General features: G+C 41.5%; 1 protein-coding gene across 1 annotated transcript in view; it reads left to right on the top strand.

The window, feature by feature from the left end:
* The window catches only part of MYO5C (myosin VC), a 109,170-nt gene extending 89,677 nt beyond the window's left edge, over positions 1–19,493 (top strand). The window contains exons 34-41 of the mRNA XM_081227977.1: positions 645–743; positions 2,017–2,171; positions 4,710–4,799; positions 7,217–7,367; positions 8,013–8,295; positions 16,543–16,717; positions 17,232–17,312; positions 18,526–19,493. Of these exons, the coding sequence (XP_081084103.1) occupies positions 645–743; positions 2,017–2,171; positions 4,710–4,799; positions 7,217–7,367; positions 8,013–8,295; positions 16,543–16,717; positions 17,232–17,312; positions 18,526–18,678 (1,187 nt within the window). The 3' untranslated portion in view covers positions 18,679–19,493. The remainder of the gene's footprint in view (positions 1–644; positions 744–2,016; positions 2,172–4,709; positions 4,800–7,216; positions 7,368–8,012; positions 8,296–16,542; positions 16,718–17,231; positions 17,313–18,525) is intronic.
* Positions 19,494–26,434: the final 6,941 nt, after the last annotated feature.

Here is a 26,434-nt window from a genome sequence, read left to right as displayed (position 1 = left end):
GTACATGGGCCTCTCACTGTTGTGGCCTCTCCCGCCACGGAGCACAGGCTCCGGACGCACAGGCTCAGTGACCATGGCTCACGGGCCCAGCCGTTCCGCGGCACGTGGGATCCTCCTGGACCGGGGCGCGAACCCGTGTTCCCTGCATCGGCAGGCAGACTCTCAACCACTGCGCCACCCGGGAAGCCCTAAATTATATATATTTTTTAAATTGTGCTTTATGCTACTGAGTTTGTGGCACCTTGTGATGGCACATAGGAAGCTAGGCCAGCCACCTTGGGATCATGCAGTTTGGTGTTTTGCACACCACATGTTTTGTGAATCTCATTTTTTTAACTGTAACCTCAGCGTCCTGAAGGCAAGAGCATCATCTTGGATTGTTTTCATATCCCCACTGTGCTCGATATATACCAGATGCTCATGAGGATATATACCAGCAGCCATACTCACTGATATACTCACAGATAAGAATCACTACCAGAAGAAATTCTTCAGGATTTAATAAAGTTTGCATTTATCAGAAAGCCACAGGAATTCATGGGCAAACCAGCCAGTATGGGATGGAAAGAGACAGAGTAGTCTCATGATAATGCTGGTGAAAGTTGTTTTTGTGTATTTAGTTGATCGTTTGCCTCTGCCTACAGCCGATGATGTGCACCTGTCCTCAGGACCCAAGGAGTACCTTGGAATGCTGGAATACAAGAGAGAAGATGAGGCCAAGCTCATCCAAAACCTCATTCTTGGTAGTGAAACATGGAACTCTGAATTTTTGCTCTCTCTTTGAAAACTTGAGCATCAGCCATTGCTACAGTCTTGGGCAGGGGTATTTCCTCCTCTTCCTCCACTGCTTCTTCTCAGCCTCCCCACTGTTGACCACATAATTCTTTGTTTGGGGTGGGGAGGGACTTTGCACTGTAGAATATTGAGCAGTGTCGTTGGCTTCTATTCTGTAGAAACCAGTAGCAGCCCCTAGCCACGACAATAAGAAATGCCTCCAGACGTTGCCGTATGCCCTCTGGGGGTGCCTTGCCTTCAGTTGAGAAGTACTGCCCTAACCTCTTCCCAAGTCTCATCACATGGTCAGGGTAGAAGACACATCTCCTCATCTTTGTGTCTCAGCACAGGAGCCATGGGAAAAGTAATTGTGGTTCCTTTGTTCCATCTGACTTCTGCTGAGAAATTTATTTGCAGGCAGTACGGTGGAGGCTTTCCAGCCACACCTCAGTTACAGGAATCTCCCAGTGGGCACACTCTAGGGTTGGTGGTCTTAGAAACAATCTTACTAGACTGTCTTCACCATGAAAACCACATGGTTTTCCAGGGAAAAGGAGAAAAGCTGCCTCCCTATCAGCGGGTTGTAACATCTCAAAGCAGAAAGCCCATATGTAGCCTTACTCCTCTTGTCCTAATTGACTCCCCTCAGAGGACATGAGCACCCCTACCCTTTCCTTTCCACCCTCACTGGTGCACAGCTGTGGGGCCTCTTTTTTCCCCTGTCTTAATGCAGACATGGGGAGGTCTGTGTTTACTTACCTTAACTTGTTCTATAAAGTTTCTATCTTCCCTTCATTCCCACTCTGCCTTCCAGCCATTCTCTTCTCCTCAAGACCAGCTGGTCCTCCTCTGCAGGACTGCTGTGTACCTGTTTTCCCTTGTCAAGGCAGATGCATGTGATTGCTGAGATCATATTCCATCCTCATCCTAGAGGCTGAAGTGGGGGTGCATGGAACTGGGGTTCCTCTGTTACCTTGGAGATATGAAATTCTGTCCTTTATTCAACCTTAGAAAAGAGAAGGTACTTTGCAAATGAGAAGTAAGAGAAGCAGGTGGCACCTGCATGTATATTTTTGCCAAGAAAACCGCCAGCCTGAACTCCTCAAAGGGAAAAGACATCCCTATGCATTCAGGCACTGCATCAAGTACAGAAAAGCAGACACCCCCTGCCCCATCATTATAGGTTCCTTATCGGGAGAGCTGATCGTCAGCTGTAATCCTCACTGACTCTCTCTGCTCCAGACCTGAAGCCCCGCGGTGTGGTGGTGAACATGATTCCCGGGCTGCCAGCTCACATCCTGTTCATGTGTGTACGCTACGCAGACTCTCTAAATGACGCCAACATGCTCAAGTCCCTCATGAACAGCACCATTAATGGTATCAAGCAGGTGGTTAAGGTAAGGAACTACCTTTGACATGGCCCTTGGTATTATGGCTACTTTAGTGCAGCTAATGTGGGAAATTTTTGTAGTAAAACTCCAGAGCCAGTACACACTAGCGAGTTCACGTTGATGTGAGGCCTTATAAGAACAGCGAATAAGGGAACATCTTTACATACAACTCTGGTCTTGTTAAACACTGTTGAATTTACACTGGAGAAATGCCTTCTGAGTGAAGTGAATGCTGGAAAGTCTATAGCCAAAACTTCCATTCATTTGGCTCCAAAAAGTTCACACCAGAGAAAGAACTTATGAAGGAAGCAAATGGGGAAAGGACTTCAGCTGAAAGTCTGCTCTGATTGGCACTGTGAAGTACATATTATGTACTTTGGGGTTTTTTTTTCTCCTTCTTATTGTGTTAAAATACACACACATAAAACTTGCAAAAAAAAAAAAAAAAAGGTGCTTAGGAACACCTGTGGGAATGACCAGATGCCCGTACTTTTCCCATCCTTCATCTCCAGTCTTTGGTCAACCACATGATTCCTCAAACCAGTCAGAGGCCCCATCAGCAAAAGAATCCAAGCTGTTAGGAAAAGACAACTTAGGTCAGAGAGCCCTAAGGGTAGGGATCTGCCAGTGGACCCCAAATCCTTACCTGCAAGACTACAGCCTGGTAGCCACCAGCCCACCACTTCTGTCCCCCGGGGGCTGCAAAGAGGGGCTGGCTGCAAGGAGTATGTGTCTATCCAGATAACAAGTGTGAATGCCAAGGAATGGGAAGGACTGAAAAATTACTCATCTCTTCCCTTGGCATTTATGTAATTCTCCCTTATAAAACCACAGTATGTACTTTTATTCTCAGCCCAGAAATGAAGATAAGCTGTATGTAAGGGACCAGTAAAATATAGACCCATCATTCTTCATTCCCCTTCCAAATGGGAAGTAATGTTTGATTTTGAGATATATTTGATTTTTTTAGTTGGGGAAGTCCTATCTCACTTTTAGTAAAATATGTGTTCTAGAAAAGTCATGAGCAATTAAATCCTATTTTAAATACTCTAGGAAAAGGGAAGAATAAAAACAGTGAGTGCATCAGGGCATGGATAATTCTTCCCCCATCCCCCCCCCCGCACCAAATTTTATACTAAGAATCCATTATTCATCAGGAGTTAGGAGTAGAAAACTAACATTGATTTGGTGCTGGGTGCTTTATAGTCACTGTCTTCACAGGAGCTACCATTGTATTCTAAGAAGAGACCTCCATAAATTCATGTTTTCCCCGTCCGTATTTTCATAAATTGGGTTTTCTCAGGGTACATTTGCATTACGTTCCAGGTCGTGGGCACACAGTATTTGCCGCATCCTGCTGCTCTGGAATGCTTAAATACTTAGAAACTGAAAGACACATGGCATGAAGAGTGTAAATCCTTCCTTGCCAGCATCTTCCATCTCAGCTTCTTCAGTGGCTTCCCACCCCTCCCCCTCCAGTGCACAGCACATTAAAGCAACCCTCACTTGGCCCACATACCCCCTTGGCCACCGTGCCTTTTTTTTTCACCCCTTGCAATCTGGCTTCTACCCCCATTACTCCATAGAAAGATCACAAGTAATTCCTCTTGCTAAATCCAATGGTATTTTCTTAATTTTTTTTTTTTTTTGCGGTACGCGGGCCTCTCACTGTTGTGGCCTCTCCTGCTGCGGAGCACAGGCTCCGGACACGCAGGCTCAGTAGTTGTGGCTCACAGGCCTAGCTGCTCCGTGGCATGTGGGATCCTCCCGGACCGGGGCACGAACCCGCGTCCCCTGCATCGGCAGGCGGACTCTCAACCACTGTGCCACCAGGGAAGCCCAATTTTTATTCTCTTTAAATGGACTGAACAGTAGCACCATCTCCTTGAAACGCTCTGACATTGTCTTTCAAATCCCAGGACTTTCGCAGTTTTCCTTTTATCTCTCTGGTCTTTATTACCTCTGCTTCCTTTGCTCATTCCTCTCCTTCCTGCCCCATAAGCGGGGGTGTTCTTGCCAACAGAGTCCTCGATCCTGAGCTCTTGTCTATCCACCCCTTTCCTTCAAGGAGGTCATCCTCCCACCTTTCTCCCGAGGTTTTCTCAGCTGTCCACGTTCCACATCATCTCTGCATCCTCTGAGCTTTTGTAGCACAGTCTATGCCCATCATGTAGGCTGTCGGCCACCTATTTAACTGTGTCCTATATATGTCATGTCTGTCTTACCAGTCAGAATGTGAACTTTGGAGGGCAAGGACTGAGACACTTCTCAGGCATTCCTGCAGTGCCTGCTTCAAGCATCATAACAGGTGATACAACCTGTACAGAAATACTTTGCAAACCATAACGTGCTAAATAAATATAAGAGCTTATTTTTATAGTATAAATTTAATAAAGTCTTTAATGAATAAAAAAGGAATTCTTTTTGGTCAAAAGCCACCAGCTAACCAAACAGGTAAGATGTGTCTGTTCTTGGCTCAGAGGTACCAAATCCAACACCAAAATCCAAGTTTGTCTTTTCTTGTTTTTTTTTTTTTTTTTTAAGGAACATTTAGAAGACTTTGAGATGCTGTCCTTTTGGCTTTCCAATACTTGTCATTTCCTCAATTGCCTGAAGCAGTACAGTGGAGAAGAGGTAGGATTGCCTGCCCACTCTGTGTTCTATGCTGACTGCCAGTCTCCTACCTCCTCATGAGCCAGAACTCACCATAGGAGTTAGGAATTGGGATGCCCAGCTCCAGGGGCAGCTTCTGCTCCAGCTGGCTTTCTCACTGCCCCCTTACCCAGGAGACCAGCTTCACATCACCAGCTGAATGGAAGTCACAGGCAAAAAGACTTCTAGAAAGAAGTATAGACCTCGGGCATGGTACTAAGCCTCAGTTTTCTTGACTTAAAATTCATGAGGTAGATTCTGTGATTTTTCATTTTCCTTCTGGCTGTAAAATTCTGAAGTTTTTAGTATTATCACTCTAAAATACAGCTGTTAGTTCAACATGCCTGTTTCTTCATAGCTGTTCTCACTATGAGATTCTGATTGTTCCTCCATAATCCGCAAATCCTTTGCCATTCTGACTCTGCTTTCAGGGGGCTGACATCATAAAGAAGCTCTTCACCTCCAAGTACTCACAGAGCAATATTTCATTGACCTAAAATGGCAAAAATGGCTTTCACGGTTTTCACTGCTCTGCAAAATGGTTATACCATTTTATAGTCCTACCAGTAGTATGTAAAGGTTCCAGTGTCTCATACCTTTACCAACAGTAGGTATTGACAGACATTTTATTATTTATTAGTCTCATGGCTCTAAGATGATACTTTGTTGACTTAAATTGTAATTACTTGATCACTAGTGAGGTCAAGCATCATTTCATGTGCTTACTAGTCAGTTGGGTTGCCTTTTAAATTGCCTACTCACATCTGTTCTCCATTTTCCTCAAGGGTGATTATTTTTCTCATTGATTTGCAGGAGTTCTTTACATATTATGGGTAGATTGTGGCTTATCTTCTACTTTTCCTTATGGAGTACTTTGTCAGACACAATTTTTGAATTCTGATGTACTTAAACCTATCAGTCCTGTTCTTTTATGATACCTGATTTAATGTCTTGTTCAAGAAATTCTTCCCTACCCTGAGATCATGAAGTTATTCTTTCTTCTAAACTGATAATTCAAATTTAGAGATCATAATTATGCTTTTATCAAAAATTGGTATGATTATTTGTCCCAAGTTGACATGTGAGGGAATTTTCTCATATCTTCTTCCATGTGGATAGCCAGTTGTCCCAATGGAGAGAAAGTAAGATAAAATATAAAAATAATCCTACTGGTACTATTGAATAAAAGGAGAAATAAGTAAAGAAAATCCAACCCCTAACCAAAAGGAATATTGGGGGAGGGGGGAAGACCAGCCCATTTAAGACAAACTGGCATCTGTGAGGCCTTAATGGGAGGCATTATTCAACACCATTTAAAAAAATCCTTTCTTTACCCCCTTCTGCCATGTATACAATGTTCTTGTCCCTGTCTGAGTGGATTTTAATTACTGTATTTTTATTTCTAAAATTTCAATGGTTCTTTTTCACTTCTGCCTTTTATAATGTCCTATTCTTAATTTTTTTTCTTTTATCTCTTTGAACATGGTAAACATATTGTATTAGTCTCCTTGGCCTGCTAGCACAGACTAGGTGGCCTAAACAAGAGAAATTTTCTTTCTCATAGTTCTGGAGGACAGAAGCCCAAGATCAGGGTGCAAGCATGGTTGGTTCACTGGTGAGAGCTCACTTCTGGGCTTGCAGACAGCCACCTTCTCACTATGTAGTCACATGGCCTTTCCTCAGTGCATGGGGTAGAAAGAGAGATTGAGCTCTCTGCTGTCTCCTTCTGTAAGAACACTAATCCTATCAGATCAGGACCCCACCCTATTACTTCATTTAACCTTAGTAACTTCCGTAAAGACCCCATCTCCAAATATAGCCACACTGGAGGTTAGGGCTTCAATATATAAATTTGAAGGGGGGGACAAATATTCAGCCCAGAACCCACATTTTAAAACATTTCAGATTGGTCTATACTCTAATTATAAAGTTATGAATCTCATTTATTCACCTACCAACCTCTTACAGCAGTTTATTTCCTTGGGTGCTTTGCAGTTTTTTCTGTGAGCTTCCATGGGAGTTGTTTTCCAATGTAGTCTAGCTCTGGAGGCACATATTTGTCAGGGAAATAAACAGGACAGTAATGTTTACAGTTGACCCATCCTCAGATTCAATCAACTGTGGATCATGTGGTACTATAGTACATATTTAGTGAAAAAATCTGCATGTAAGTAGACCCATGTAGTTCAAACCCATGTCATTTAAGCGTCAAGTGTAGTTAGTTATAGAAAATAAAGGCTACCACAAACATCGAGAACTCATTCGATATAAATCAGACATTAAGTTTTAAAGTATAGGAGTTATGGTAGAAGCTTATTATAATATCATTAGTAGAGATAGTATTTTAATTTTCTACATGTCTACATTATTCTAATATTTGTATTCAAAATTACTTCCAGGAATTCATGAAGAATAACAGTCTACGTCAGAATAAGAATTGCTTGAACAATTTTGACCTTTCAGAATACAGACAGATTCTTAGTGATGTGGCTATACGAATATATCATCAGTTCATTATTGTAATGGAAAATAACATTCAACCAATAATAGGTAAGAAAAGAATCGATGACCAAGAAATATTTATAATGACATTGAGACCTTAAAACAATAAATCTGGTGCACGGCATGTGTAATTGCAAAGAACATAATTTTAAAACAAGAAGATATACTGATGTAAATATCCACTTTTTTATTCTTTGATTGCTAAAATGATTACATATATAAAAGTACACAGGTCATAGTTTTCTTTCTGTAAGGGGGATCCATCCTGAAGGGAAAGACTTGGGAGAACTGCTGCTACTTATGTGGCTAATCCTGGTTCTTAGCCAAGTATTTTTGAAATTCTAAAGCCTCACTCAAATTCTTGTATACTTTCTTCAGTTTTCTGAAATTTAAATACTTTAGGCTTTAAGTAGTTCCAGACCGTGGGTTGTCACGCTAACCAGCTCTCTCTCCTGTGAAGTTGAAAGAAGAGGAGCTGTTGCCCTGCTGTAGATGACGGTCCATCCCCATCCATCCCTAACATCCTGGTGCTCCCCAGCCCTCCATTCTTCTGCTTCCTCTATCACAGCTATATCCACACTAACTCGTGTGGAAAATGTCCCACCTCCTGAAACAGACACATGAGAGCAGTGGAAATGTTCTCTGGGTGTCCCCACTGTGTGTGCAAGAAAATCTTCCCGTTTTTCTCCATAGTGCCAGGCATGCTGGAGTATGAGAGTCTGCAGGGCATTTCCAGCCTGAAGCCCACAGGCTTCCGGAAGCGGTCATCCAGCATAGATGACACGGATGCCTACACAATGACCTCCATCTTGCAGCAGCTGAGCTACTTTTACAGTACCATGTGCCAGAACGGCCTGGACCCCGAGATCGTGAGGCAGGCAGTGAAGCAGCTCTTCTTCTTGATTGGGGCGGTCACCCTGAACAGCCTCTTCCTGCGCAAGGACATGTGCTCTTGCAGAAAAGGCATGCAGATAAGGTAAGACCCATAAAGCACCACTAATCCCGGAGAGACTGGCCAGAAAGGATGCTCTTAAAGTCCAAGGCCACACACTCTGCCCTCCCTCCACAAGAGCTGCACTGCTGGAGGGTGTGCAAAATGACTCTTAGAACCTTGGAAATGTCAGCCATCTGATACCAGGCCCTCTTCCCATCACTCTACCCCACGATAACTTGACGGTCTGGCAGAATGTCTTCTACTAAGAACTAGTAATTGTGTATTTTAAATTCTGGCCCTCTGTGGTTATCATATACTCAACCAGAATTTATTGACCACCACTTCTGTGACTAGCACTGCTGGTGGGGGACACAGGAAACAGAGGAAAGGGTGATTTGATCCCTGCCATTGAGAAGCTAAATGATGATTCAAAACCACTAGAATTAAGTCACAAACAAGTGGTGAGGGAAGTGCTTCAGAGAGGAGAGATTATCGTGGACAGAAAAGTTAAAGAAGCCTGAAAACTGTGTGTGAGTGATTAAAAATGGGAGAACATTTCAGGCAGGGGAATGAGTGGGCAAAGGCACAGTGGTAGAACTGAGTGAGGACCATCCTCAGGCAGGAGTAAATAGCTCCGTCTAGATTAAGTGGAGGTTTGTGTTGGGAACAACAGGTCCGCAGTAGAGTGGTAAGTTGGACCCAGACTGGGAGGGTCTGGAATGCCAGGCCAAGCACTGGGAGTTCATCCTGTGGACATGGTCATCCAGTTTTGAGGTGTGTTGACTTCTCTTTGTCTCTAAACCAAGGAAACACAGACCATTAGCTATTGTTTGAATTAACACTGTCACATTATTAGAAAGCATATAATATGGGATAGATATTTAAGATTTTTATAATATGTGCAGGGATTTGACACCTGTAGGTGATAGGAGAACCTGGGATGGTGATGATGGCAGTGACACAATGAAAAGTGACCCAAAAAAGTTTATTAAGCCAAGAAATAAACAAGAGGCATCCATTACATCTTTTTAGCATTAGAGGCGGACATCCCTACAAATCACTGTGGCAAATTCTCATGATACCAGGTTGTCGTTTTCAGATATGAGGGAGTATTCAGGAGGACTGGGCTTTTTTTCCTCTTCATTGAGAGAGGAAAGACTTCTGTTTATTTCCCGAGCACTGAGCAGATGCCCTGTAGCCCTCTGAGGTAGGATTCAGGCCTATTTAAAGTAAAGCCATAAACCTCATGTGCCACCAGAGTCTTTGCTAAAAACTCTCATTCCACCAGTAGGTCCCCAAGTTGAGTGAACATCTGTCCCCATAGGTGCTCAGTATTTTCTCCTCTCACCAATTGAAAGTGCTATTAGAGAAGTACTGACTTTCCAGTGTGTTGGTCTGAGTAAGTAGTACATGCATTTAAGAGGCATTCATTCATTCAGATATTGACTCAGCTCCTGCCATAAACAAGGCGCACCAGGATTTACAGTGACTTTACTATGACAACACAAGCAACACAATAACAAAACATGAACACAAGTGGAAAATCAAAACCACAGAAAAGAAAAACATAAACAGTAGACAGAGTAGTTTGAAAACTGGCTCTGGGCTTTCTGACTGCCAGGAGAAAAAGCCAAACATCATAGCTCTCTGGTCTCATCTGGCTTGGTGAGGCAGACCAGTTCCTGGGAAGATATAAAGATTTTCCTAGTATGTGATTCTTTTTTGTGCATAGTCATGAATTGTAAAAATATTATCTCATGTGGAACTTTATCTCACCATCTCCAGAATAGCATTTTTGCTGCAAGTTCCACTGTGGCTGTTTTGCCCAGGGATCTTTGATAAGAACCTAGGTAGGGGTCCTGGAGACGGAGACAGTTCTGTTAGGAACCAGAATAATGTGGCCCAACTACAAACATTGCTTGCTGGCCTGAGGGAATTTGGGGGGAATACGAAAGGCATTGACTTGGGTCTTGAAGGACAAGTAGGATTTCAGCTGACCCAGAACCAGAGGAATGAACACAGGCCTCAGTGAAGGAAAACTGAGGGCAGGGTATGAACAGCCCCCTTTGAAAGGAGCACCAGGAGCGATGGGAGGACCTAGAAAGATGGGTTAGAAGGACAAAGCAGAATGCCAGCATGAGAAATGCATGCTTTAGTCCCTCAGGAGTGGCAGCCACCACAGATTTTTTTTTTCTTTTTCAGAAGGCTTTAAACTATGAATTCAATTTCTTTAATAGTTGTAGGAATATTGAGGTTATATATTTTATCTTGGATGAGTTTTGGTAGTTTTTGGTTTTCAAGGAATTGGTCCACTTCATCAAAGTTGAGTTTATGTGTGTAGAGCTGTTCAGAATATTCCCTTGTTATTCTTTTAATTTCTGCAGAATTTGTAGTGATATCCCCTCTTCCACTCCTCTGTGGGTAATCTGTGATTTCTCTTTTCCTTGGTCAGTCTTGTTAGAGGTGTATTGGTTTCACTGATTTTTGTCTTTTTTTTAAATTTAATTGATTTCTGTTACTGTCTTTATGATTTCATTCCTTCTGCCTACTTTGCATTTATTTTTCTCTTCTTCTTTTAGGTTCCTAAAGTAGAAGCCTGGATTATTGGCTCTGAGGCCTTTCTTTTCTAACATAAGCATTTAATGCTATACATTTCTCTGTAAGCACTACTTTAACTCTATCACACAAATTTTGATATGTTATATTTTCATTTTTGTTCAGTTCAAAATATTTTCTAATTTCCCTCGAGTCTTACTCTTTGACCCTTGGATTATTTAGAAGTGTGTTAATTTCCAAGTGTTTAGAGAGTTTCTTGTTACCTTTCTATTATTGATTTTTAGTTTAATTTCATTGTGCTTGAAGAACATACTTTGTCAGTCAAACTCTTAGAAACAGAAGGTAAAATGGTGGTTTCCTGGGGCCGAGGAGAGAGAAAAAGGGAGTTGTTCATTCAATGGATGTACAATTTCAGTTTTACAATGAAAATGTTCTGGGAATCTGTTATACAACATGGTGCATATAGTTAACACTACTATACTATACACTTACAGTAGTTCAGATGGTAATTTTATGTAATGCATTTTCTACCACAATTTTTAAAAAAATCTCAAGGTACATCCAGGTTAACATATACCATAGATTGTGATACTAGAATTACCAACCATCCCACTTTGCCCGAGACTTTCCCAGGTTTATTTTTATTTTTTATTTTATTTATTTATTTTTACAACTTTATTGGAGTATAATTGCTTCACAGTGGTATGTTTCTGCTTTATAACAAAGTGAATCAGTTATACATATACATCTGTTCCCATATCCCAGGTTTATTTTAAAAATACAAACAAAAATATTTTGGGACTTCCCTGGCAGTCCAGTGGTTAAGTCTTCACACTCCCAGTGTAGGGGGTATGAGTTTGATCCCTGGTAGGAGAACTAAGATCCCACTTGCTGCATGGCGTGGCCTAAAAAACAAAAACAAAAACTTATAAATATTTTTACATTGAAAAAAACAAACTTTGTATGATTTCAGTTATTTTTAAATTTGTTAATATTTGCTTTTGTGACCCAGGTCTATTTTTGTGAATCTTCCCCATGCAGTGGGTTGAAAAGAATGTATATTCTGCTTTTGTTGGGTAGAATGTTCTATAAATGTAGATCACACCCAGTTTGTTGATGGTGTTTTTCATTTCTTCTAGATCCTTGCTGATTTTCTGTCTATTAGTTCTACTGATTATTGAGAGGAGTGTTGAAGTCTCCAACTATAATTATGGAGTTGTCTATTTCTTCTTTCAGTCTGTCAGGTTTTGCTTTATGTATTCTGAAGCTCTGTTTTTAGGTGTATACACACTAAGGATTGTTATGTCTTCTTGGTGAGTTAGCCCTCCTATCGTTATGTGGGATCTCTCTTTGTCCCTCCCTGGTAATTTTCTCTGCTTTGAAGTCTACTTTGTCTGAAAGTCTACTTTTTATTTGGATCAGTGTTTTCATAGTATATCTTTTTCCATCCTTTTACTTTTAACCTATCTGTATCATATCTGAAGTGAGTTTCTTGTAGGCAGCATATATTTGGGTCCAGTTTTTTGTTTTATTTTTTCATCCAGTTTGACAATCTGTGCTTCTTAATTGGGGTTTTTAGACCATTTAAATTTAATGTAATTATTGGTATACTCAGATTTAAGTCTACCATTTTGTTGTTTTCTGTTTGTTCCTTCTGGTTTTTGTTTCTCTGATTTCCAGTTTCTGTCTTCTTTTGGGTTCTTTGAACATTTTTGGTACCCCTTTTAAATTTATCTATTGTGTTTTCACTGTATCTCTTTGTATCTTTTTTAATGGCTGCTCTAGGAATTACAGTATACATACTTACCTTTTTCAGTCATTTTAGAATCAGTATCTTATCACATTAAGTGGAATGTAGAAACCTTACCATTACATAGACCCCTTTCCCCTCTTTGCTTGTTGTCTCATATATTATATCTACATACATCAAAAACTCTGCCAGACAATGTTATAATTTTTGTTTTAAACCATCCAACATATTTTAAAGGACTTAATAGAAGAATAGTCTATTGTATTTACCCAGGTACTTATCATTTCTGTTATTCCTTCATTTCTAATGTTTCAAGTCTCATTTTCCCCCCAAATCTCATTTCGATTTCATTTTCCTTTTGCCTAAGGAAATTATTTTAGTAGTCCTTTTAGAGCAGGTTCACTGATGATAAATTCTCTTAGCTTTCTTTCCTCTGAAAATACCTTCATTTCACCTTCATTCCTAAAGTGTATTTTTATAGGCTACCAATGTCTGGGTTGACAGTCCTTTCTTTCATCAGTTTAAAAATGTTCCACTTTTTCTGGCTTCCATGGTTTCTGATGAGAAATGCACAGTCATTTGAATTATTATTTCCCTATAAATAATGCATAGTTTTTCTCTGACTGAGTTCCAAGTTTTTTTTTCTTTGTGTTTAGTTTACCACAGTTTGATTATGATGCATCTGGGTGTGGATTTCTTTGGGTTTAGCCTCTTTGAGCTTCTCTGAACTTCTTGACTCTAGGTTTGTGGATCTCACCAAATGTGGCATTTTCAGCCATTTCTTCAAATGTTTTGTCTGCTTCACACTTTCTCCTTTCCTTCTGGAATTTCATGACACAAATGTTAGACCTTTCATTATTTTGTTATCCCTAAAGTTCTGTTCTTTGTACTTTTCAGATTGAATAGTCTTTATTGATCCCTTGAAGTTCACTGACTCTTTTCTCTGCCATCTATATTCTGCTCTTGAGCCCATTCAGTGAGTTCTTTTGTTTCAGTTATTTTTCAGTTGTAAATTTCCATGTTTTTGATACATCTTCTGTTTCTTTTCTGAAGCTTTCTATTTTTTCATGTATTTCAAGATAGTTTGTCCTTACTTTTTGGAGCATTTTTGTGATAGCTTCTTTAAAGTCTTTGTCATATGATTCTAACATCTGTGTCATCTCAGAGTTGATACTATTAATTGCCTTGTTTAATGTGACTTAAGATTTTCCTGGTTTTCATATGCCAAGTAATTTTGAATTGTATTCTGGACACTTTTATTATTATATTATGAGACACTGAGTCTTTAAATCCTATGGAGAATGTTGATACTTTTATCAGGTAATCAGCTCACTTGGGTTCAGGCTCTGCAGGTTGTGGTTCCTCTGTCAGTTCTGTCTTCAAAGCCTTTGTAATGCTATTTGGTTTTGTCTTGTGTGTGACACACAGTGGCCAGTCTGAAACCTGGGTGGTGTGCAATCCTATAGTTTAGTCCTCAAAGTTTATGTGTGCTCTTGAGGGTCAGATCCATCCCTGGGCTCAGGGGTGTGTTCAAGAGTTCATAAATAACTTTAAGGGTCACTTTCCTAAGCTCCTCCTCTCCACAATACCCCTGGTATTTTCCAGATACCTGGGGATCCCCTCTTTGGTCCTCCAGACAGAAAACTGGGGCTTCACTTAACTCGCTGTGTGGTGCACTTCCAGCAAATGTCCCCACCTGGGGTCAAGTGGTGAGAGGAAGAGCAAGGAGAGTTCATGCCGTCCTCTTGAGCCACAACTCCTCCAACTGAAGAAAGTTCCCCTCTCTCAGAGTTTTTTTTTTTTTTTTTTTTTTTGCGGTACGCGGGCCTCTCACTGTTGTGGCCTCTTCCATTGTGGAGCACAGGCTCCAGACGCGCAGGCCCAGCGGCCATGGCTCACGGGCCCAGCTGCTCCACGGCACGTGGGATCTTCCCAGACCGGGGCACGAACCCGTGTCCCCAGCATCGGCAGGCGGACTCCCAACCACTGCGCCACCAGGGAAGCCCCTCTCTCAGAGTTTTAATTTCCTACTGGACCCTGTTGCCACAACCATAGGACTGTTTGGGGCTTGCACATGAGAAAAGAAGAAGAAAGGAAAAGGAGAAAAACAGAATTTCCACCCTCTCTCAGAGCATTAGGACACCCCTTTCCAGCACCTTGAGCCAGAACTAGAGGGCTCCTCCTGGAGCTCTTTGTTGGCACCCATGCCCACTACTGAGTTTCAGGCTGCTTTGAGTTCAGGCCAATGAATAGCAGAGGGAAAGAACTGGTAAACTCACTGTCAATTTGGAGATACTTCAAATTCTGGTCTTCTCTCCCAGTCCACCTGCTACTGTTTACTTTTCAGAGTCCTCAAATAGCTGTTCCAGGCATTCCATCCAGGTTTTATAGCTGCATTCAGTGGGAGAAACAAAATGGAGTGCTCGCTTCATCTTACCAAGAACCAGAACTCCAGCCCAGAGTTTTGAGTGGGAGGATTAACATGCTCAAAATTCAGTAGATTCCCATTAGGAATCTATTGTAATAAGAACTAGTGGGACAAAATTGACAATGCAAAAAAAAGGGGGGGTAACCAGTGCAAGAGATGTTATCTCACACTCATTACATCCCTATAGAATACATTAATTCAGCATTATTGTCCCAATGTTATAACCCATGGGGAGTTGCTAATCTGGAAGGTCAGAGCTGGAACCGACCTTAGAGATCACCTAGTTCAACACTCAATTTTTTAAACAGCTTCACTGATATATAATTTACATGCCACAGAGTTCACTCATTTAAAGTGTATAGTTCAGTGGTTTTTGGTATATTTACAGAGTTATGCAGCCATCACCATAATGTAATTTTAGAACAGTTTCATCACTCCAGAAAGAAACCTTACACCCAATTGCAGCCACTCGTATCCCCTACCCAAGTCCCACTGGGGAGTCCCCTCTCCCTCAACCTAACCAACAACAAATATATTTTCTTTCTCTATAGATTTGCCTATTCTGGACATTTTTAAAATAAATGGAATCATAAATATGTTGTATTTTGTGACTGGCTTCTTTCCCTTAGCATAATGTTTTCATAGCTCCCCCCTGTGGTAGCATGTGGCAGTACCTCACTCCTTTTTATTGCTGAATAATATCCTATTGTATGGATAGACCACAATTTGTTTATCTATCCATCAACTGGTGGACATTTGGGTTGTTTTCTTTTTTTGGCTATAATGATTAATGGTGCTGTGAACATTTGTGTATGATTTTTTGTGTGGACATGTTTTCAGTTCTCTTTAGTAAGTACCTAGAAGTGGAGTTGCTAGGTCAGAAGGTAGTTTTATGTTTAACATTTTGAGGAACTGCCTAACTGCTTTCCTTAGCAGCTGTACCATTTACATTCCCACTAGCAATGTATGAGTGTTCTCAACACTCTGATTTACCAAGAGAGGTTGAGTAACTCTCCAGGCTCACACAACAGATTGGTGGGATTAAAACCCATGGCTCTTAACTCATAAACCTATGATAATCAGTGACAGAAACAAGAATAAAAACCCCAGTGGACTAAAAGAAAGCCTCTACCAATTGAAAATTTTCTGCTAATTTGGGAAAAGAGATCAAACAATTTTTATACCAATGTAAGTCTTCTCTTCAAATACCACTATGATTTTTTCCTTTAATATATTTTCAAAGCTATTATTAAGGGTACTTGAATAGATTATAAACTACTGTAGTCACTGTTCTTTGCTCAGATTTTCTCCAAAGTTTATTGCTGTTATGGCCCCTCACCCTAGACCATCATGATCCTTAGAACCATGAATCGTGAGAGCTGATCATCTGGCCCAACTCTGTCTTGTTACAAATAAAGAAACTGCTGGGCTGTAGTCCTAAGGATCTCAGTGAGCTCTGGTACCATGCTGGGACACACTGGAGGATTCGGCACCCTCCCCTAAAGTGTTCTAAGCAGGTCACCCCTCTTCTCTGCTCCTCTGGCGTTTACTCCAGGTGCAACATCAGCTACTTAGAAGAATGGCTTAAAGATAAGAATTTGCAGAACAGCTTGGCCAGGGAAACCTTGGAAGCTCTCTCTCAGGCAGCCTGGTTGCTTCAGGTCAAGAAGACCACAGACAGCGATGCCAAGGAGATCTACGAACGCTGTACCTCCCTGTCTGCTGTGCAGGTGACAAGCCTTGCTGAGTGTCTCCCTGATCTTCACCCACAGATCATGTAATTGGCATTGCCTTTCCTGGCTTAGCCAGCTGTGGGGTGCATCTGCATCTCTCTGTGCTCTTTGGGGAGCATATGTATCTCCCGTGGGCTGCCGTCTTACCTAACAAGCATTTATTAAATACTAACTCTAGGCCTTAAAAACATAAAAGTGCATATGACACATTCCCTGCCCGCTATACTCACATATGTGTATGTGTGGGGAGAGGGGGTGGGAGCGGGGAAGGAGGCTGGAAATGGGGAATTCTCTTAAGGTCATCTAATTATATAGGATGTCCTTGCTGCCTTCTGTGCTCTTCTCAGCTTGTTTTCTCTTTTGGAAAAAAATAACACATGGTTCCTAGAGCCAGATTATAGTCTAAAAGAACCACTTGTGGTTCCCAACTGTTCCCAGACCACTGGAACCATTATTTCATGGACAGAGTTCCTTTTCTGTGGCCTCACACCATCTTATGTACTGTTTGCAGATCTTAAAGATCCTTAACTCATACACACCTATAGATGACTTCGAGAAAAGAGTGACTCCATCCTTTGTTCGCAAAGTACAGGTGAGATCCTTAAGGATGTGCCTTTTAATTTTTAGTATAAGACAGTGTTGTTTAATTACCATTAGAGAAATTCAGGATTAAAGTACATGTACCAAATATACAAAGGAAAGGCACCCAGGAAAAGCAGCAGGAATTCTCCCTGTCAAATTCCCTGTTTTCAGAACCCATTTTCGCCCGGGTAGGAAGGGAACAGAAACACCAAAACCGTGACTCACATTCTGTGTTCCTTCAGCATGTCTTGTTTCTCATCAGTCTTCGAGTATATGCAAGGGAGCAGAGGCTGAATGGAAAGAGAGAACCTGTGTACCCATTTTTTCTTATTTTAATCCCTGAAGTTTCTTGCCCAATGAACTAGGGCAGCACTTCTCAAAGTTTGGTTCAAGGGTCCTTGGTGGGCGGGGCGGATTCTTGAGATGATTTCAGGGAGTCTGCAAAGTCTTCCTTTTTCCAAATACATAGCTGTATGAGGCAGACTTTTCTTCATACACTTCAACCAAAATAACATATCCCTAGAGGTGAATGCAGAAACAGATACAAGATTCCACCTGTCATATTAAGTCAGACATTTAAAAGAGTTACAAAATTATGAAACAATACCACTTCTCACTAGTTTTTTGATTTGTTTTCAAAAATATAGTTGTTTTTCAATAAAAATATGTTAACATGTATTGGGCTTGTTATTTTAATGAATTAATAAATATTTTAAAGTATTGTTTTAGTTACTAATATGATAGATATCAGTAGTTATAACCACATGCACAAAAGCTGTTTGGCGTCCTTGGTAATTTAAGAGTATAAAGGGGTCCTGAAACCAAAAAAGTTTGCAAACCACTGAACTAAAAAGAAATATTAATGCAATAACAATTTAATACTGAGCTCCACTCTTGTTTGGTCTTAGAATTATGCCATGAGAATAGGTAAGAATAGAAAGTAGATCGATTTACAGTCAGTCCATCCTGTGGGAAATTAACTTCTGAAGTGAAACAGAGCAAGTTAAGTATTCATGAGAGCTGATCTGGAAGACCTGGATAAACCATTTCACCTTGGAGTTGTGCTGTTGAAAAGCCCTTTTGTGTGTTATCTCACATGATTTTGCAAGGAGTTTTTCGTTGGAGATAGAGTTGTTGTGTTTTCCTTGCTCTTGACTTCCAGACAGCCATAAAGCAGAGTGCCCTGGTTTCCATACTCATTTTTCCTCTGGTTCTCATTTCAGGCTCTCCTCAATAGCCGAGAGGATTCATCACACCTGATGTTGGATACCAAATATCTCTTTCAAGTCACATTTCCTTTTAGCCCCTCTCCACATGCTCTGGAAATGATCCAGATCCCCAGCAGTTTCAAACTAGGCTTTCTCAATAGATTATAGCAGGAAAAAAGAGAATAAATGCACTTTTCTTTCAAAAGCTAAATGAAGGTCAGCTAGAAGGATTTGGCTTATTAATTGGAACTGGAAATGCTTTGGAATGTGATTTAAGGAAGAAAATAAGAATTCTCCCAAATGGGCCACATCTTCTCTTGCTCATGGTGATGGTGCTGCCACTGTCATCTTGTAAGAATTAACACATGCCAGCTGAGGTTGGAAAGGCCACTGCTACCTTTGGAATCTCAGCCAGCTTTTACTAGAGTTCCTGCAAGTTTTGTATTTTCTGCCAGGTGCCTCTTGTCTAGATCTATTTTGTGACAGGGGTCCACCCAGAGGGAGTGAGACCCAGGGACACAGTTTATCCTAAGTTTTCTGAAGTTCATGTGAAGCCCAGATACATTTATGAAGCCACAAATGGGTTCTAGGGCTGAGTCTTCCAAATAATCCCATTTGGCCATGGCAGTCTGTCAAAGTCCTCTCACCCCATGCCTGCTTGATGGGGGCAGAGGTGTTTCACCAACTCCTTTTACTAAGAACGCTCCTGCATAAAAAAAATATTTATTTCAGGCCCCTCCAATTTTTAAGAGAATATTCAATCTGAAATGAATCATAGAAGTATTTTTATTTTTTTAAGGAATTTTGCCTTTTTAAAAAATTTTATTTATTTATTTATGGCTGCGTTGGCTCTTCGTTTCTATGTGAGGGCTTTCTCTAGTTGTGGCAAGTGGGGGCCGCTCCTCATCGTGGTGCGCGGGCCTCACTATCGCGGCCTCTCGTTGCGGAGCACAGGCTCCAGACGCGCAGGCTCAGTAATTGTGGCTCACGGGGCTAGTTGCTCCGCGGCATGTGGGATCTTCCCGGACCAGGGCTCAAACCCGTGTCCCCTGCATTGGCAGGCAGATTCTCAACCACTGCGCCACCAGGGAAGCCCTAGAAGTATTTTTATGTATATATCCATTTAAAACTAATATATCAGGGCTTCCCTGGTGGTGCAGTGGTTGAGAATCTGCCTGCCAATGCAGAGGACACGGGTTCGATCCCTGGTCCAGGAAGAGCCCACATGTCGCGGAGCAACTAAGCCCGTGCACCACAGCTACTGAGCCTGCGCTCTAGTGCCCGTGAGCCACAGCTACTGAGCCTGCGTGCCGCAACTACTGAAGCCCATGCGCCTAGAGCACGTGCTCCACAACGAGAGAAGCCACCACAGTGAGAAGCCCACGCACTGCAACAGAGTAGCCCCCGCTCACTGCAACTAGAGAAAGCCTGCGTGCAGCAACAAAGACCCAGCACAGCCAAAAATAAATAAATACAATAAATAAATTTACTAAAAAAACAAAAAAACTAATATATCATTCAAGCTTAATTTCCACACCATTTATCATCTCCTCCTCCAGAAGATTTCTTTAAATTTTATCTGCCAGCATATTTTCCATAATTTTTCACTGTTTAATATCCTTCATAAAATAACTTAAAAAAGAAGTTTGAAAAGGCAACATAGATGATTTTCTCTATCTTATCAGCATTCAAATATGTTTTTAGATTTTCTCATAAAAATAACTGAAGAATTTTGTCAGTTCCTCCTTTTTTTTTTTTTTTTTCTTTTTTTTTTTTTTTTTTTTTTTTTTTTTTTTTTTTTTGCTGTATGCGGGCCTCTCACTGTTGTGGCCCCTCCCGTTGCGGAGCACAGGCTCCGGACGCGCAGGCCCAACGGCCATGGCTCACGGGCCCAACCGCTCCGCGGCACGTGGGATCCTCCCAGACCGGGGCACGAACCCGCGTCCCCTGCATCGGCAGGCGGACTCTCAACCACTGCGCCACCAGGGAAGCCCCAGTTCCTCCTTTTGAGAAATCTGTTTCCCAAGTTTTGTGGGAACTATTACTTGTTCCCCCCAAGTTTTCTCCTTTCTTCCTTTCAGAGCATAAAATATCATTTGATAAGCACTCCTGGCCTGTGGCCTCTTCTGTACCACCCCAAAGTCACAGGCCATAGCTGTGATTCTGTAACATGGGCATGTATCTTAGGAGTGGAAATAATACATGATTATGAAGCAACATCACCTTGCTAATATGTAATGTCTTTTCATATTACAAATGATTGAATTTAGTTCATTTAGATACATTGTATATGAAGAAATGAGAAGTAGAACTTGGTGACATTTTAATCAATAAAATAAATTACCAAATGAATTGGGCCAGATTCTTTTAATTGCTAGGAGATTACAGTTTTTTTAAGTGCCCAAGTTTTATGCCTTTCTTTAAGGGTCATACTTGAAGATGCTAGAATCTTTATAGATTCATAATATCTCATGAAACATATAAAATTTTTTAGAGAGGAAGTAAATATGCCCTCAGTCCTGGCACAGGCTCTGTCTGCATGGGGCTCCCAGACTGTGCCAGAATGAGGGGCTACTTGGTGGAGAGCTGGCTGGGTTTTGGTCCACACGGACTGCCTTCTCCATGCCCCTTCCAGGTCTCCCCTATGCCACAAAGAGACCATCACCCTTCCTTTTTGGCACCCGTAACTCAGGGCTCCTGTCTGTTTTACAGCATTTATCCTGGGCTATAAGGCAGTAACGCTGGCCATTCCCTCCACTACCCTATGAGCTCCTGGAGAGCAGGTCCCCATCCTGCTCATCCCTGTGGTCATCCTGATGGGGCGAGCAGAGCTGCAGGGGCAAAGTCCTACTGGAGGCGGCAGGGCTTGTGAGGGTTCAGTCCTGGGAAGGAGTAGATCCTGTTTGGAGATGGGGAGACCTGCAGAGCCTGAAAAGTTTATGCATGGAGAAGGGGGCAGGGGAGCCCTCGCCCCACAGTCTTGATCGGCTCTACAAAGATGAATGTAGCAAGAGGGGCCAAAACAACGAGGTGCTGGCGGGGTGAGGACTGTGAAGAGGCGGGAGCTGCTGATAACCTTCAGTTACAGGTGAATGTCAGGGTTGCTCAGTAAAGCGGGGTCTGAATTTACGGGGGTCAAACCTGCTGAACTCTGCTTCCTGCAAAGGGCAGAGAACTGAGCCCTAGAAACTGGTCAACGCGAGTTCTGACGGCACCTGGCAGCGTGGATGGTCAGAAGATTCAAGGGGTGAGTGAGTGATGCGAACTGCAGTGCGTGCTTCAGACGTGACCGCGGAGCTGCAGGTGGGAAGGAGGGAGCAGCTGAGCTGTCAAGCCCAGGTAAGGAGATTAGTTAGATGGGATGCAATTGCCTTAGCACTTGGAGCCACAGCTCTAACTTCTCACCGTCTGCTGATCGGTTCCATGTGTTGAGTCTCTGGAAGGTATGTATGTGTTAACATTAAATTAGAATACTCAGGCTTCCTTAAATGCTCAGAAAAATGTTCAGGTGTGTGCATACCAAGGTGTCGACAGTGGTCTTTCTGTGTGGTAAAGAGTATGGGTGAGGGGTGGTATGGTAGTCTGTATGTTCTAATTTTTCCACATTACACATGCATATCTTTTGAAATAGGTGCTTTGTTTTCAAAATATATTTAGTATTGGCATCAGCGGAAAATTAAGCATATTTACAATTATTTAATCTGTTAAAAATTGACCCACATGGGACTTCCCTGGCAGTCCAGTGGCTAAGACTCTGCACTCCCACTGCAGGGGACACGGGGTTCGATCTCTGGTTGGGGTAAGATCCCACCTGCTGCTCAGTGCGGCCCCTAAAAAAATTGATATTAAAAAAAACTGACCCACGTAACATTTCACATGTTAAAGTAAACCTTAGAGTGCAGCTTATGGAATAGAGGTTTCTGACACTAAACATTACATAATTTTAGTTAAGTCTGTGAGATTCATCCATTTACTGCCATATGTATCGGCAGTTTATTCTTTTTTATTACATAAACATCACATTTTATGTATCTAGTGTATATTGATAAACATTTGAGTTTCTCCAGTTTGGGGCTATTATGAATAAATCTGCTATGACATTCTTGTTCATGGGGGGTTTTTTTGAGGATGTAAGTATGCATTTCTGTTGAGTATATATCAAGGAATAGAATTATATGTATGTGTGGCTATAGTAGGTCCTATCAACCAGTTTTCCAATGTGGTTGTACCAATTGATCCTCCCACCAGCAGAGGAGGTCCAGTTCTTTACATTCTCACCCACATTTCACATCATCAGTCTTTTTTACTGTTAGATATTCTGGTGGGTAAGTAGTGGATTCACGGTGTGGTTTTAACTTGCGTTTCTTTGATGCCTAATGATGTTGAGCACCTCTTTATCTGTTTATTGACCATATGAATATCTGTACTTGTGAAGTGTCCAAGTCTTTTGCGCACTTAAAAAATAATTTGTGTTGAGATATGCTTGCACACAATATAAAACTCTATTTTATAGCATACATTTCAGAGGTTTTTAGTATATTCACAAGAATGTACATTATCTAATTCCAGAACACTTCCATCACCCCAAAAAAGGAAATCCCGTATTCATTAAGCAGTCACTCCCAACCCCCTCTCTCCCACCTATTGGTAACCTCTAATCTACTTTCTGTCTCTATGGATTTGCCTGTCCCGGACTTATCGTATAAATGGAATCACAATTTGTGGCCTTTTGTGTCTGGCTTATTTCACTTAGCATAAAGTTTTCAAGGTTCGTCCATGATATAGCACATATCAGAACTTCATCATTTTTTATTGCCAAGTAAGAGTCTACCGTATGAACAGACCACATTTTCTTTATCCATACCTCAGTTGATGGATATTTTAGTTGTTTCCACTTTTTGTGTTAAATGCTGCTACAAATATTCGTGTATAAATTTTTATGTGAACATATGATATATCCAGGAGTGAATTTGCTTGGTCATTTGGTAACAACTCTATTTAACTTTTTGTGTAACTGCCAAACTGTTTTCCACAGAGGATGCACCATTTTACATTCCCACCAGCAAAGTCTGAGGGTACTTTTGCCCATTTTTAATTGGGTCAATGAAGCATTATTTTTGAAGTGAAAACTGGTGATATCCTATATATCCAACAGTAGGAGGTTGGTTTATTAAATTATGATGCTCCATTACTCCATAGGATAAAATAATACTGAAGCTATTACCAGAAAACAGATAGCTCTGTAAGCACTAACACAATAAGTTAGGTGAAAAAAGCAAGTAGCTAACAGCCCCATTTATATAACTAACAAAGCTTTATCTATGGCATCAGAAAAGTCTGGACTAATAGCCATCAAACTCAGGGAATTGAATGCAGGGCAGATAGTGGGGATTTTCACTTTTGATTTTCTATCTTGGCACTGACTTTTTAAAAATAATCATGGGGTAGTGGGGGTTTTGGTGATTTTTTGCAACATATATTTAAGTGAAACATTTCAAAGAAATTTTGTGCGCACCTTAGGGTTAGGGAACTCCTACTGCAGAGCAACTGCATGTCAAAACTTGTTAAAATGGGGTATTTTTATCTTTTTCTTGTTAAAATGCCCATTGAAGCATTTGCTCTAGCTTGAAAAGTTCCCTCATCGTAAAAAGGATTATTGTCAATAAGTACAATAGAATGTACTGAAATTAAATTTAGCCCATGTTATAAATATAAATGAAAAACACCAGGATGTAAAAATATAAACAGTATACATGATCAGTATGACCCCTGGTCCTAAAAATCTATTCTTGCATACGCCGAAATGTGAAAAGGAGTCTCTCTGGGCAATAGGATTATAGGTGATTGTTTTCTTCCTTATACCTTTCTGATTTTTCCAAACTTTCTACAACAACCATGTATAATGTTTATAGTTTTAAAATACTATAATCTTCCAACTTTAGTTTGTAGCTTGCCCATGTTCAACCAACCAGATCTAAGATGCTAGCTATGTGATATGATTTAAGGTTGATATAATTCAAAATTTGTGGTCTCCATTTAAAAATTGGTGTTTTCCAAGAATATGCAATGACATGCAAAGGCGAAAACACTATTAAGCAAAAAGCTAAAGTTCAAAATTGCGTATGGCATGTAATTCCAATTTTTTTAATGTATACACATAGGTGCTTATGAAGATACTAGAAGAAAACATAAAATGCTAACACAGGTCAGTTATTTGTTAGGACAGGGCATGTAGGTGATTGATTTTCCTTCTTCATGTTCCTTTGTTTCCAATTATTTATAATGAACTGTACAGCTCTTATAATTTGAAAACATTTAAAATTCAGTTTGGGAGAAAAAAATTATCCAGATTTGGAATATTGGCAATTTTTCTTTTCTTTTTAATATTTCTTGGAGTATAGTTGATTTACAATATTATGTTAGTTTCAGGTGTACCGCAAAGTGAATCAGTTATACATATACATATATCCACTCTTTTTTAGATTCTTTTCCCATATAGGCCATTACAGAGTATTGAGTAGAGTTCCCTGTGCTATACAGCAGGTTCTTATTAGTTACCTGTTTTATATATAGCAGTGTGTATATGTCAGTCCCAATCTCCCAATTTATCTCTCCTCCCCCCTTATCCCCTGATGACCATAAGTTTGTTTTCTACATCCATGACTCTGCTTCTGTTTTGTAAATAAATTCATTTGTACCCCCTTTATTTTAGATTCCACATGTAAGCAATATCGTACGATATTTGTCTTTCTGTGTGGCAATGTTTCTACTTCTCTCTTTGTGGGGGTTGATCTCCCATAATTCCTAGTCATCCTTCTATTCCTTCTGGCCTTGCTTTCTCGGGTTCCTCTCGCCTTCCATTCCTGCAGCTGCTACTCTGTCCAGAGCTCATTTCCTCTTCCCCAGAACATGATAACAGTCTCTTAACCTAGTTGATTTTCCTGCTGTGCTTTGTCTCTCTGACCTACTTCTGGAAGCGCAAATGCTGGAATAATCCACTTGAATGACGTCGCTCCCTTGCTGAATAAATCCATGGCTCACCTTCCTAATGCTATTACTTGAAGTCCTCAGCATGACCTCGTGACTGGCCTCCTTAGCAGGTTTGGGCAGTGGGGGGCGGGAGGTGGGCAACATTACTAGGCCCCCGGCACGGGCCAGGCTCGGGTGGGCAGGCCCTTTGCCGGTCTTTAACTCGCTCTTTGGGACAAAGCAGAGTGGCTTGATGGTCTAGCTCTGTGGTAAACATTGTGGAGTCCCACTACATACAGATTCAGGCTCCGTTACTGACCTTGATCTCATTTAAGCCCTCAGCATTTCCTCTGCGGTAACACGGATGTCCTTCCTCCCTCCCAGGGTGGCTGTGAGAGGTCAGGGACCAGCCCTTCGAGGTGATCAGTAGCTGGTTCCCTCCTGATCTCTCATCCTTAGGGACTGCCCTCTACTCCTTTGTTCCTCAGAGATCTCAAGAACTCCGCCAGCTGGCCCTTGGCTGTAGGAGTCCACCCCAATTCATGAGCTCCCCATTCTCTCCCCGCCCCATGGTGACCTCTGCATGGTAGACATTCCCCCTCAGCGGTGTCCCCACTGCCACCTGCCCCACAGATACATCCTTCTCATTTTGGGCTCTTCCAAATGTTCAGACCAGGGCCCCAATATCTTTACACTCAGTGGTTCTCTTCTTTGCCCTTGACATGGCCCACTCTTTGGAACGCCTGTTAAATTGGCTCGATGACAATGGCTGCTCCCTCCCACCTTTACCCCCTTGGCCTCCCTCTCCAACAGCGGCACCACGACCCCTCAGCCTCCCAAACAGAAACCTAGGAGACATCCTAGACATCGCCCTCTGCTCATGCCCACACGTCCGTCGCCAAGTCCAGCTCCCTCTTCTTCGTAAGCATGCTCCAAATCCACCCTAGAGCATTGC

Source organism: Mesoplodon bidens (assembly GCF_964165515.1).
Source record: "Mesoplodon bidens genome assembly, chromosome: 3".
Classification (NCBI taxonomy): Eukaryota; Metazoa; Chordata; class Mammalia; order Artiodactyla; family Ziphiidae; genus Mesoplodon; species Mesoplodon bidens.
This window is presented reverse-complemented; position numbering and strand designations above follow the sequence as displayed.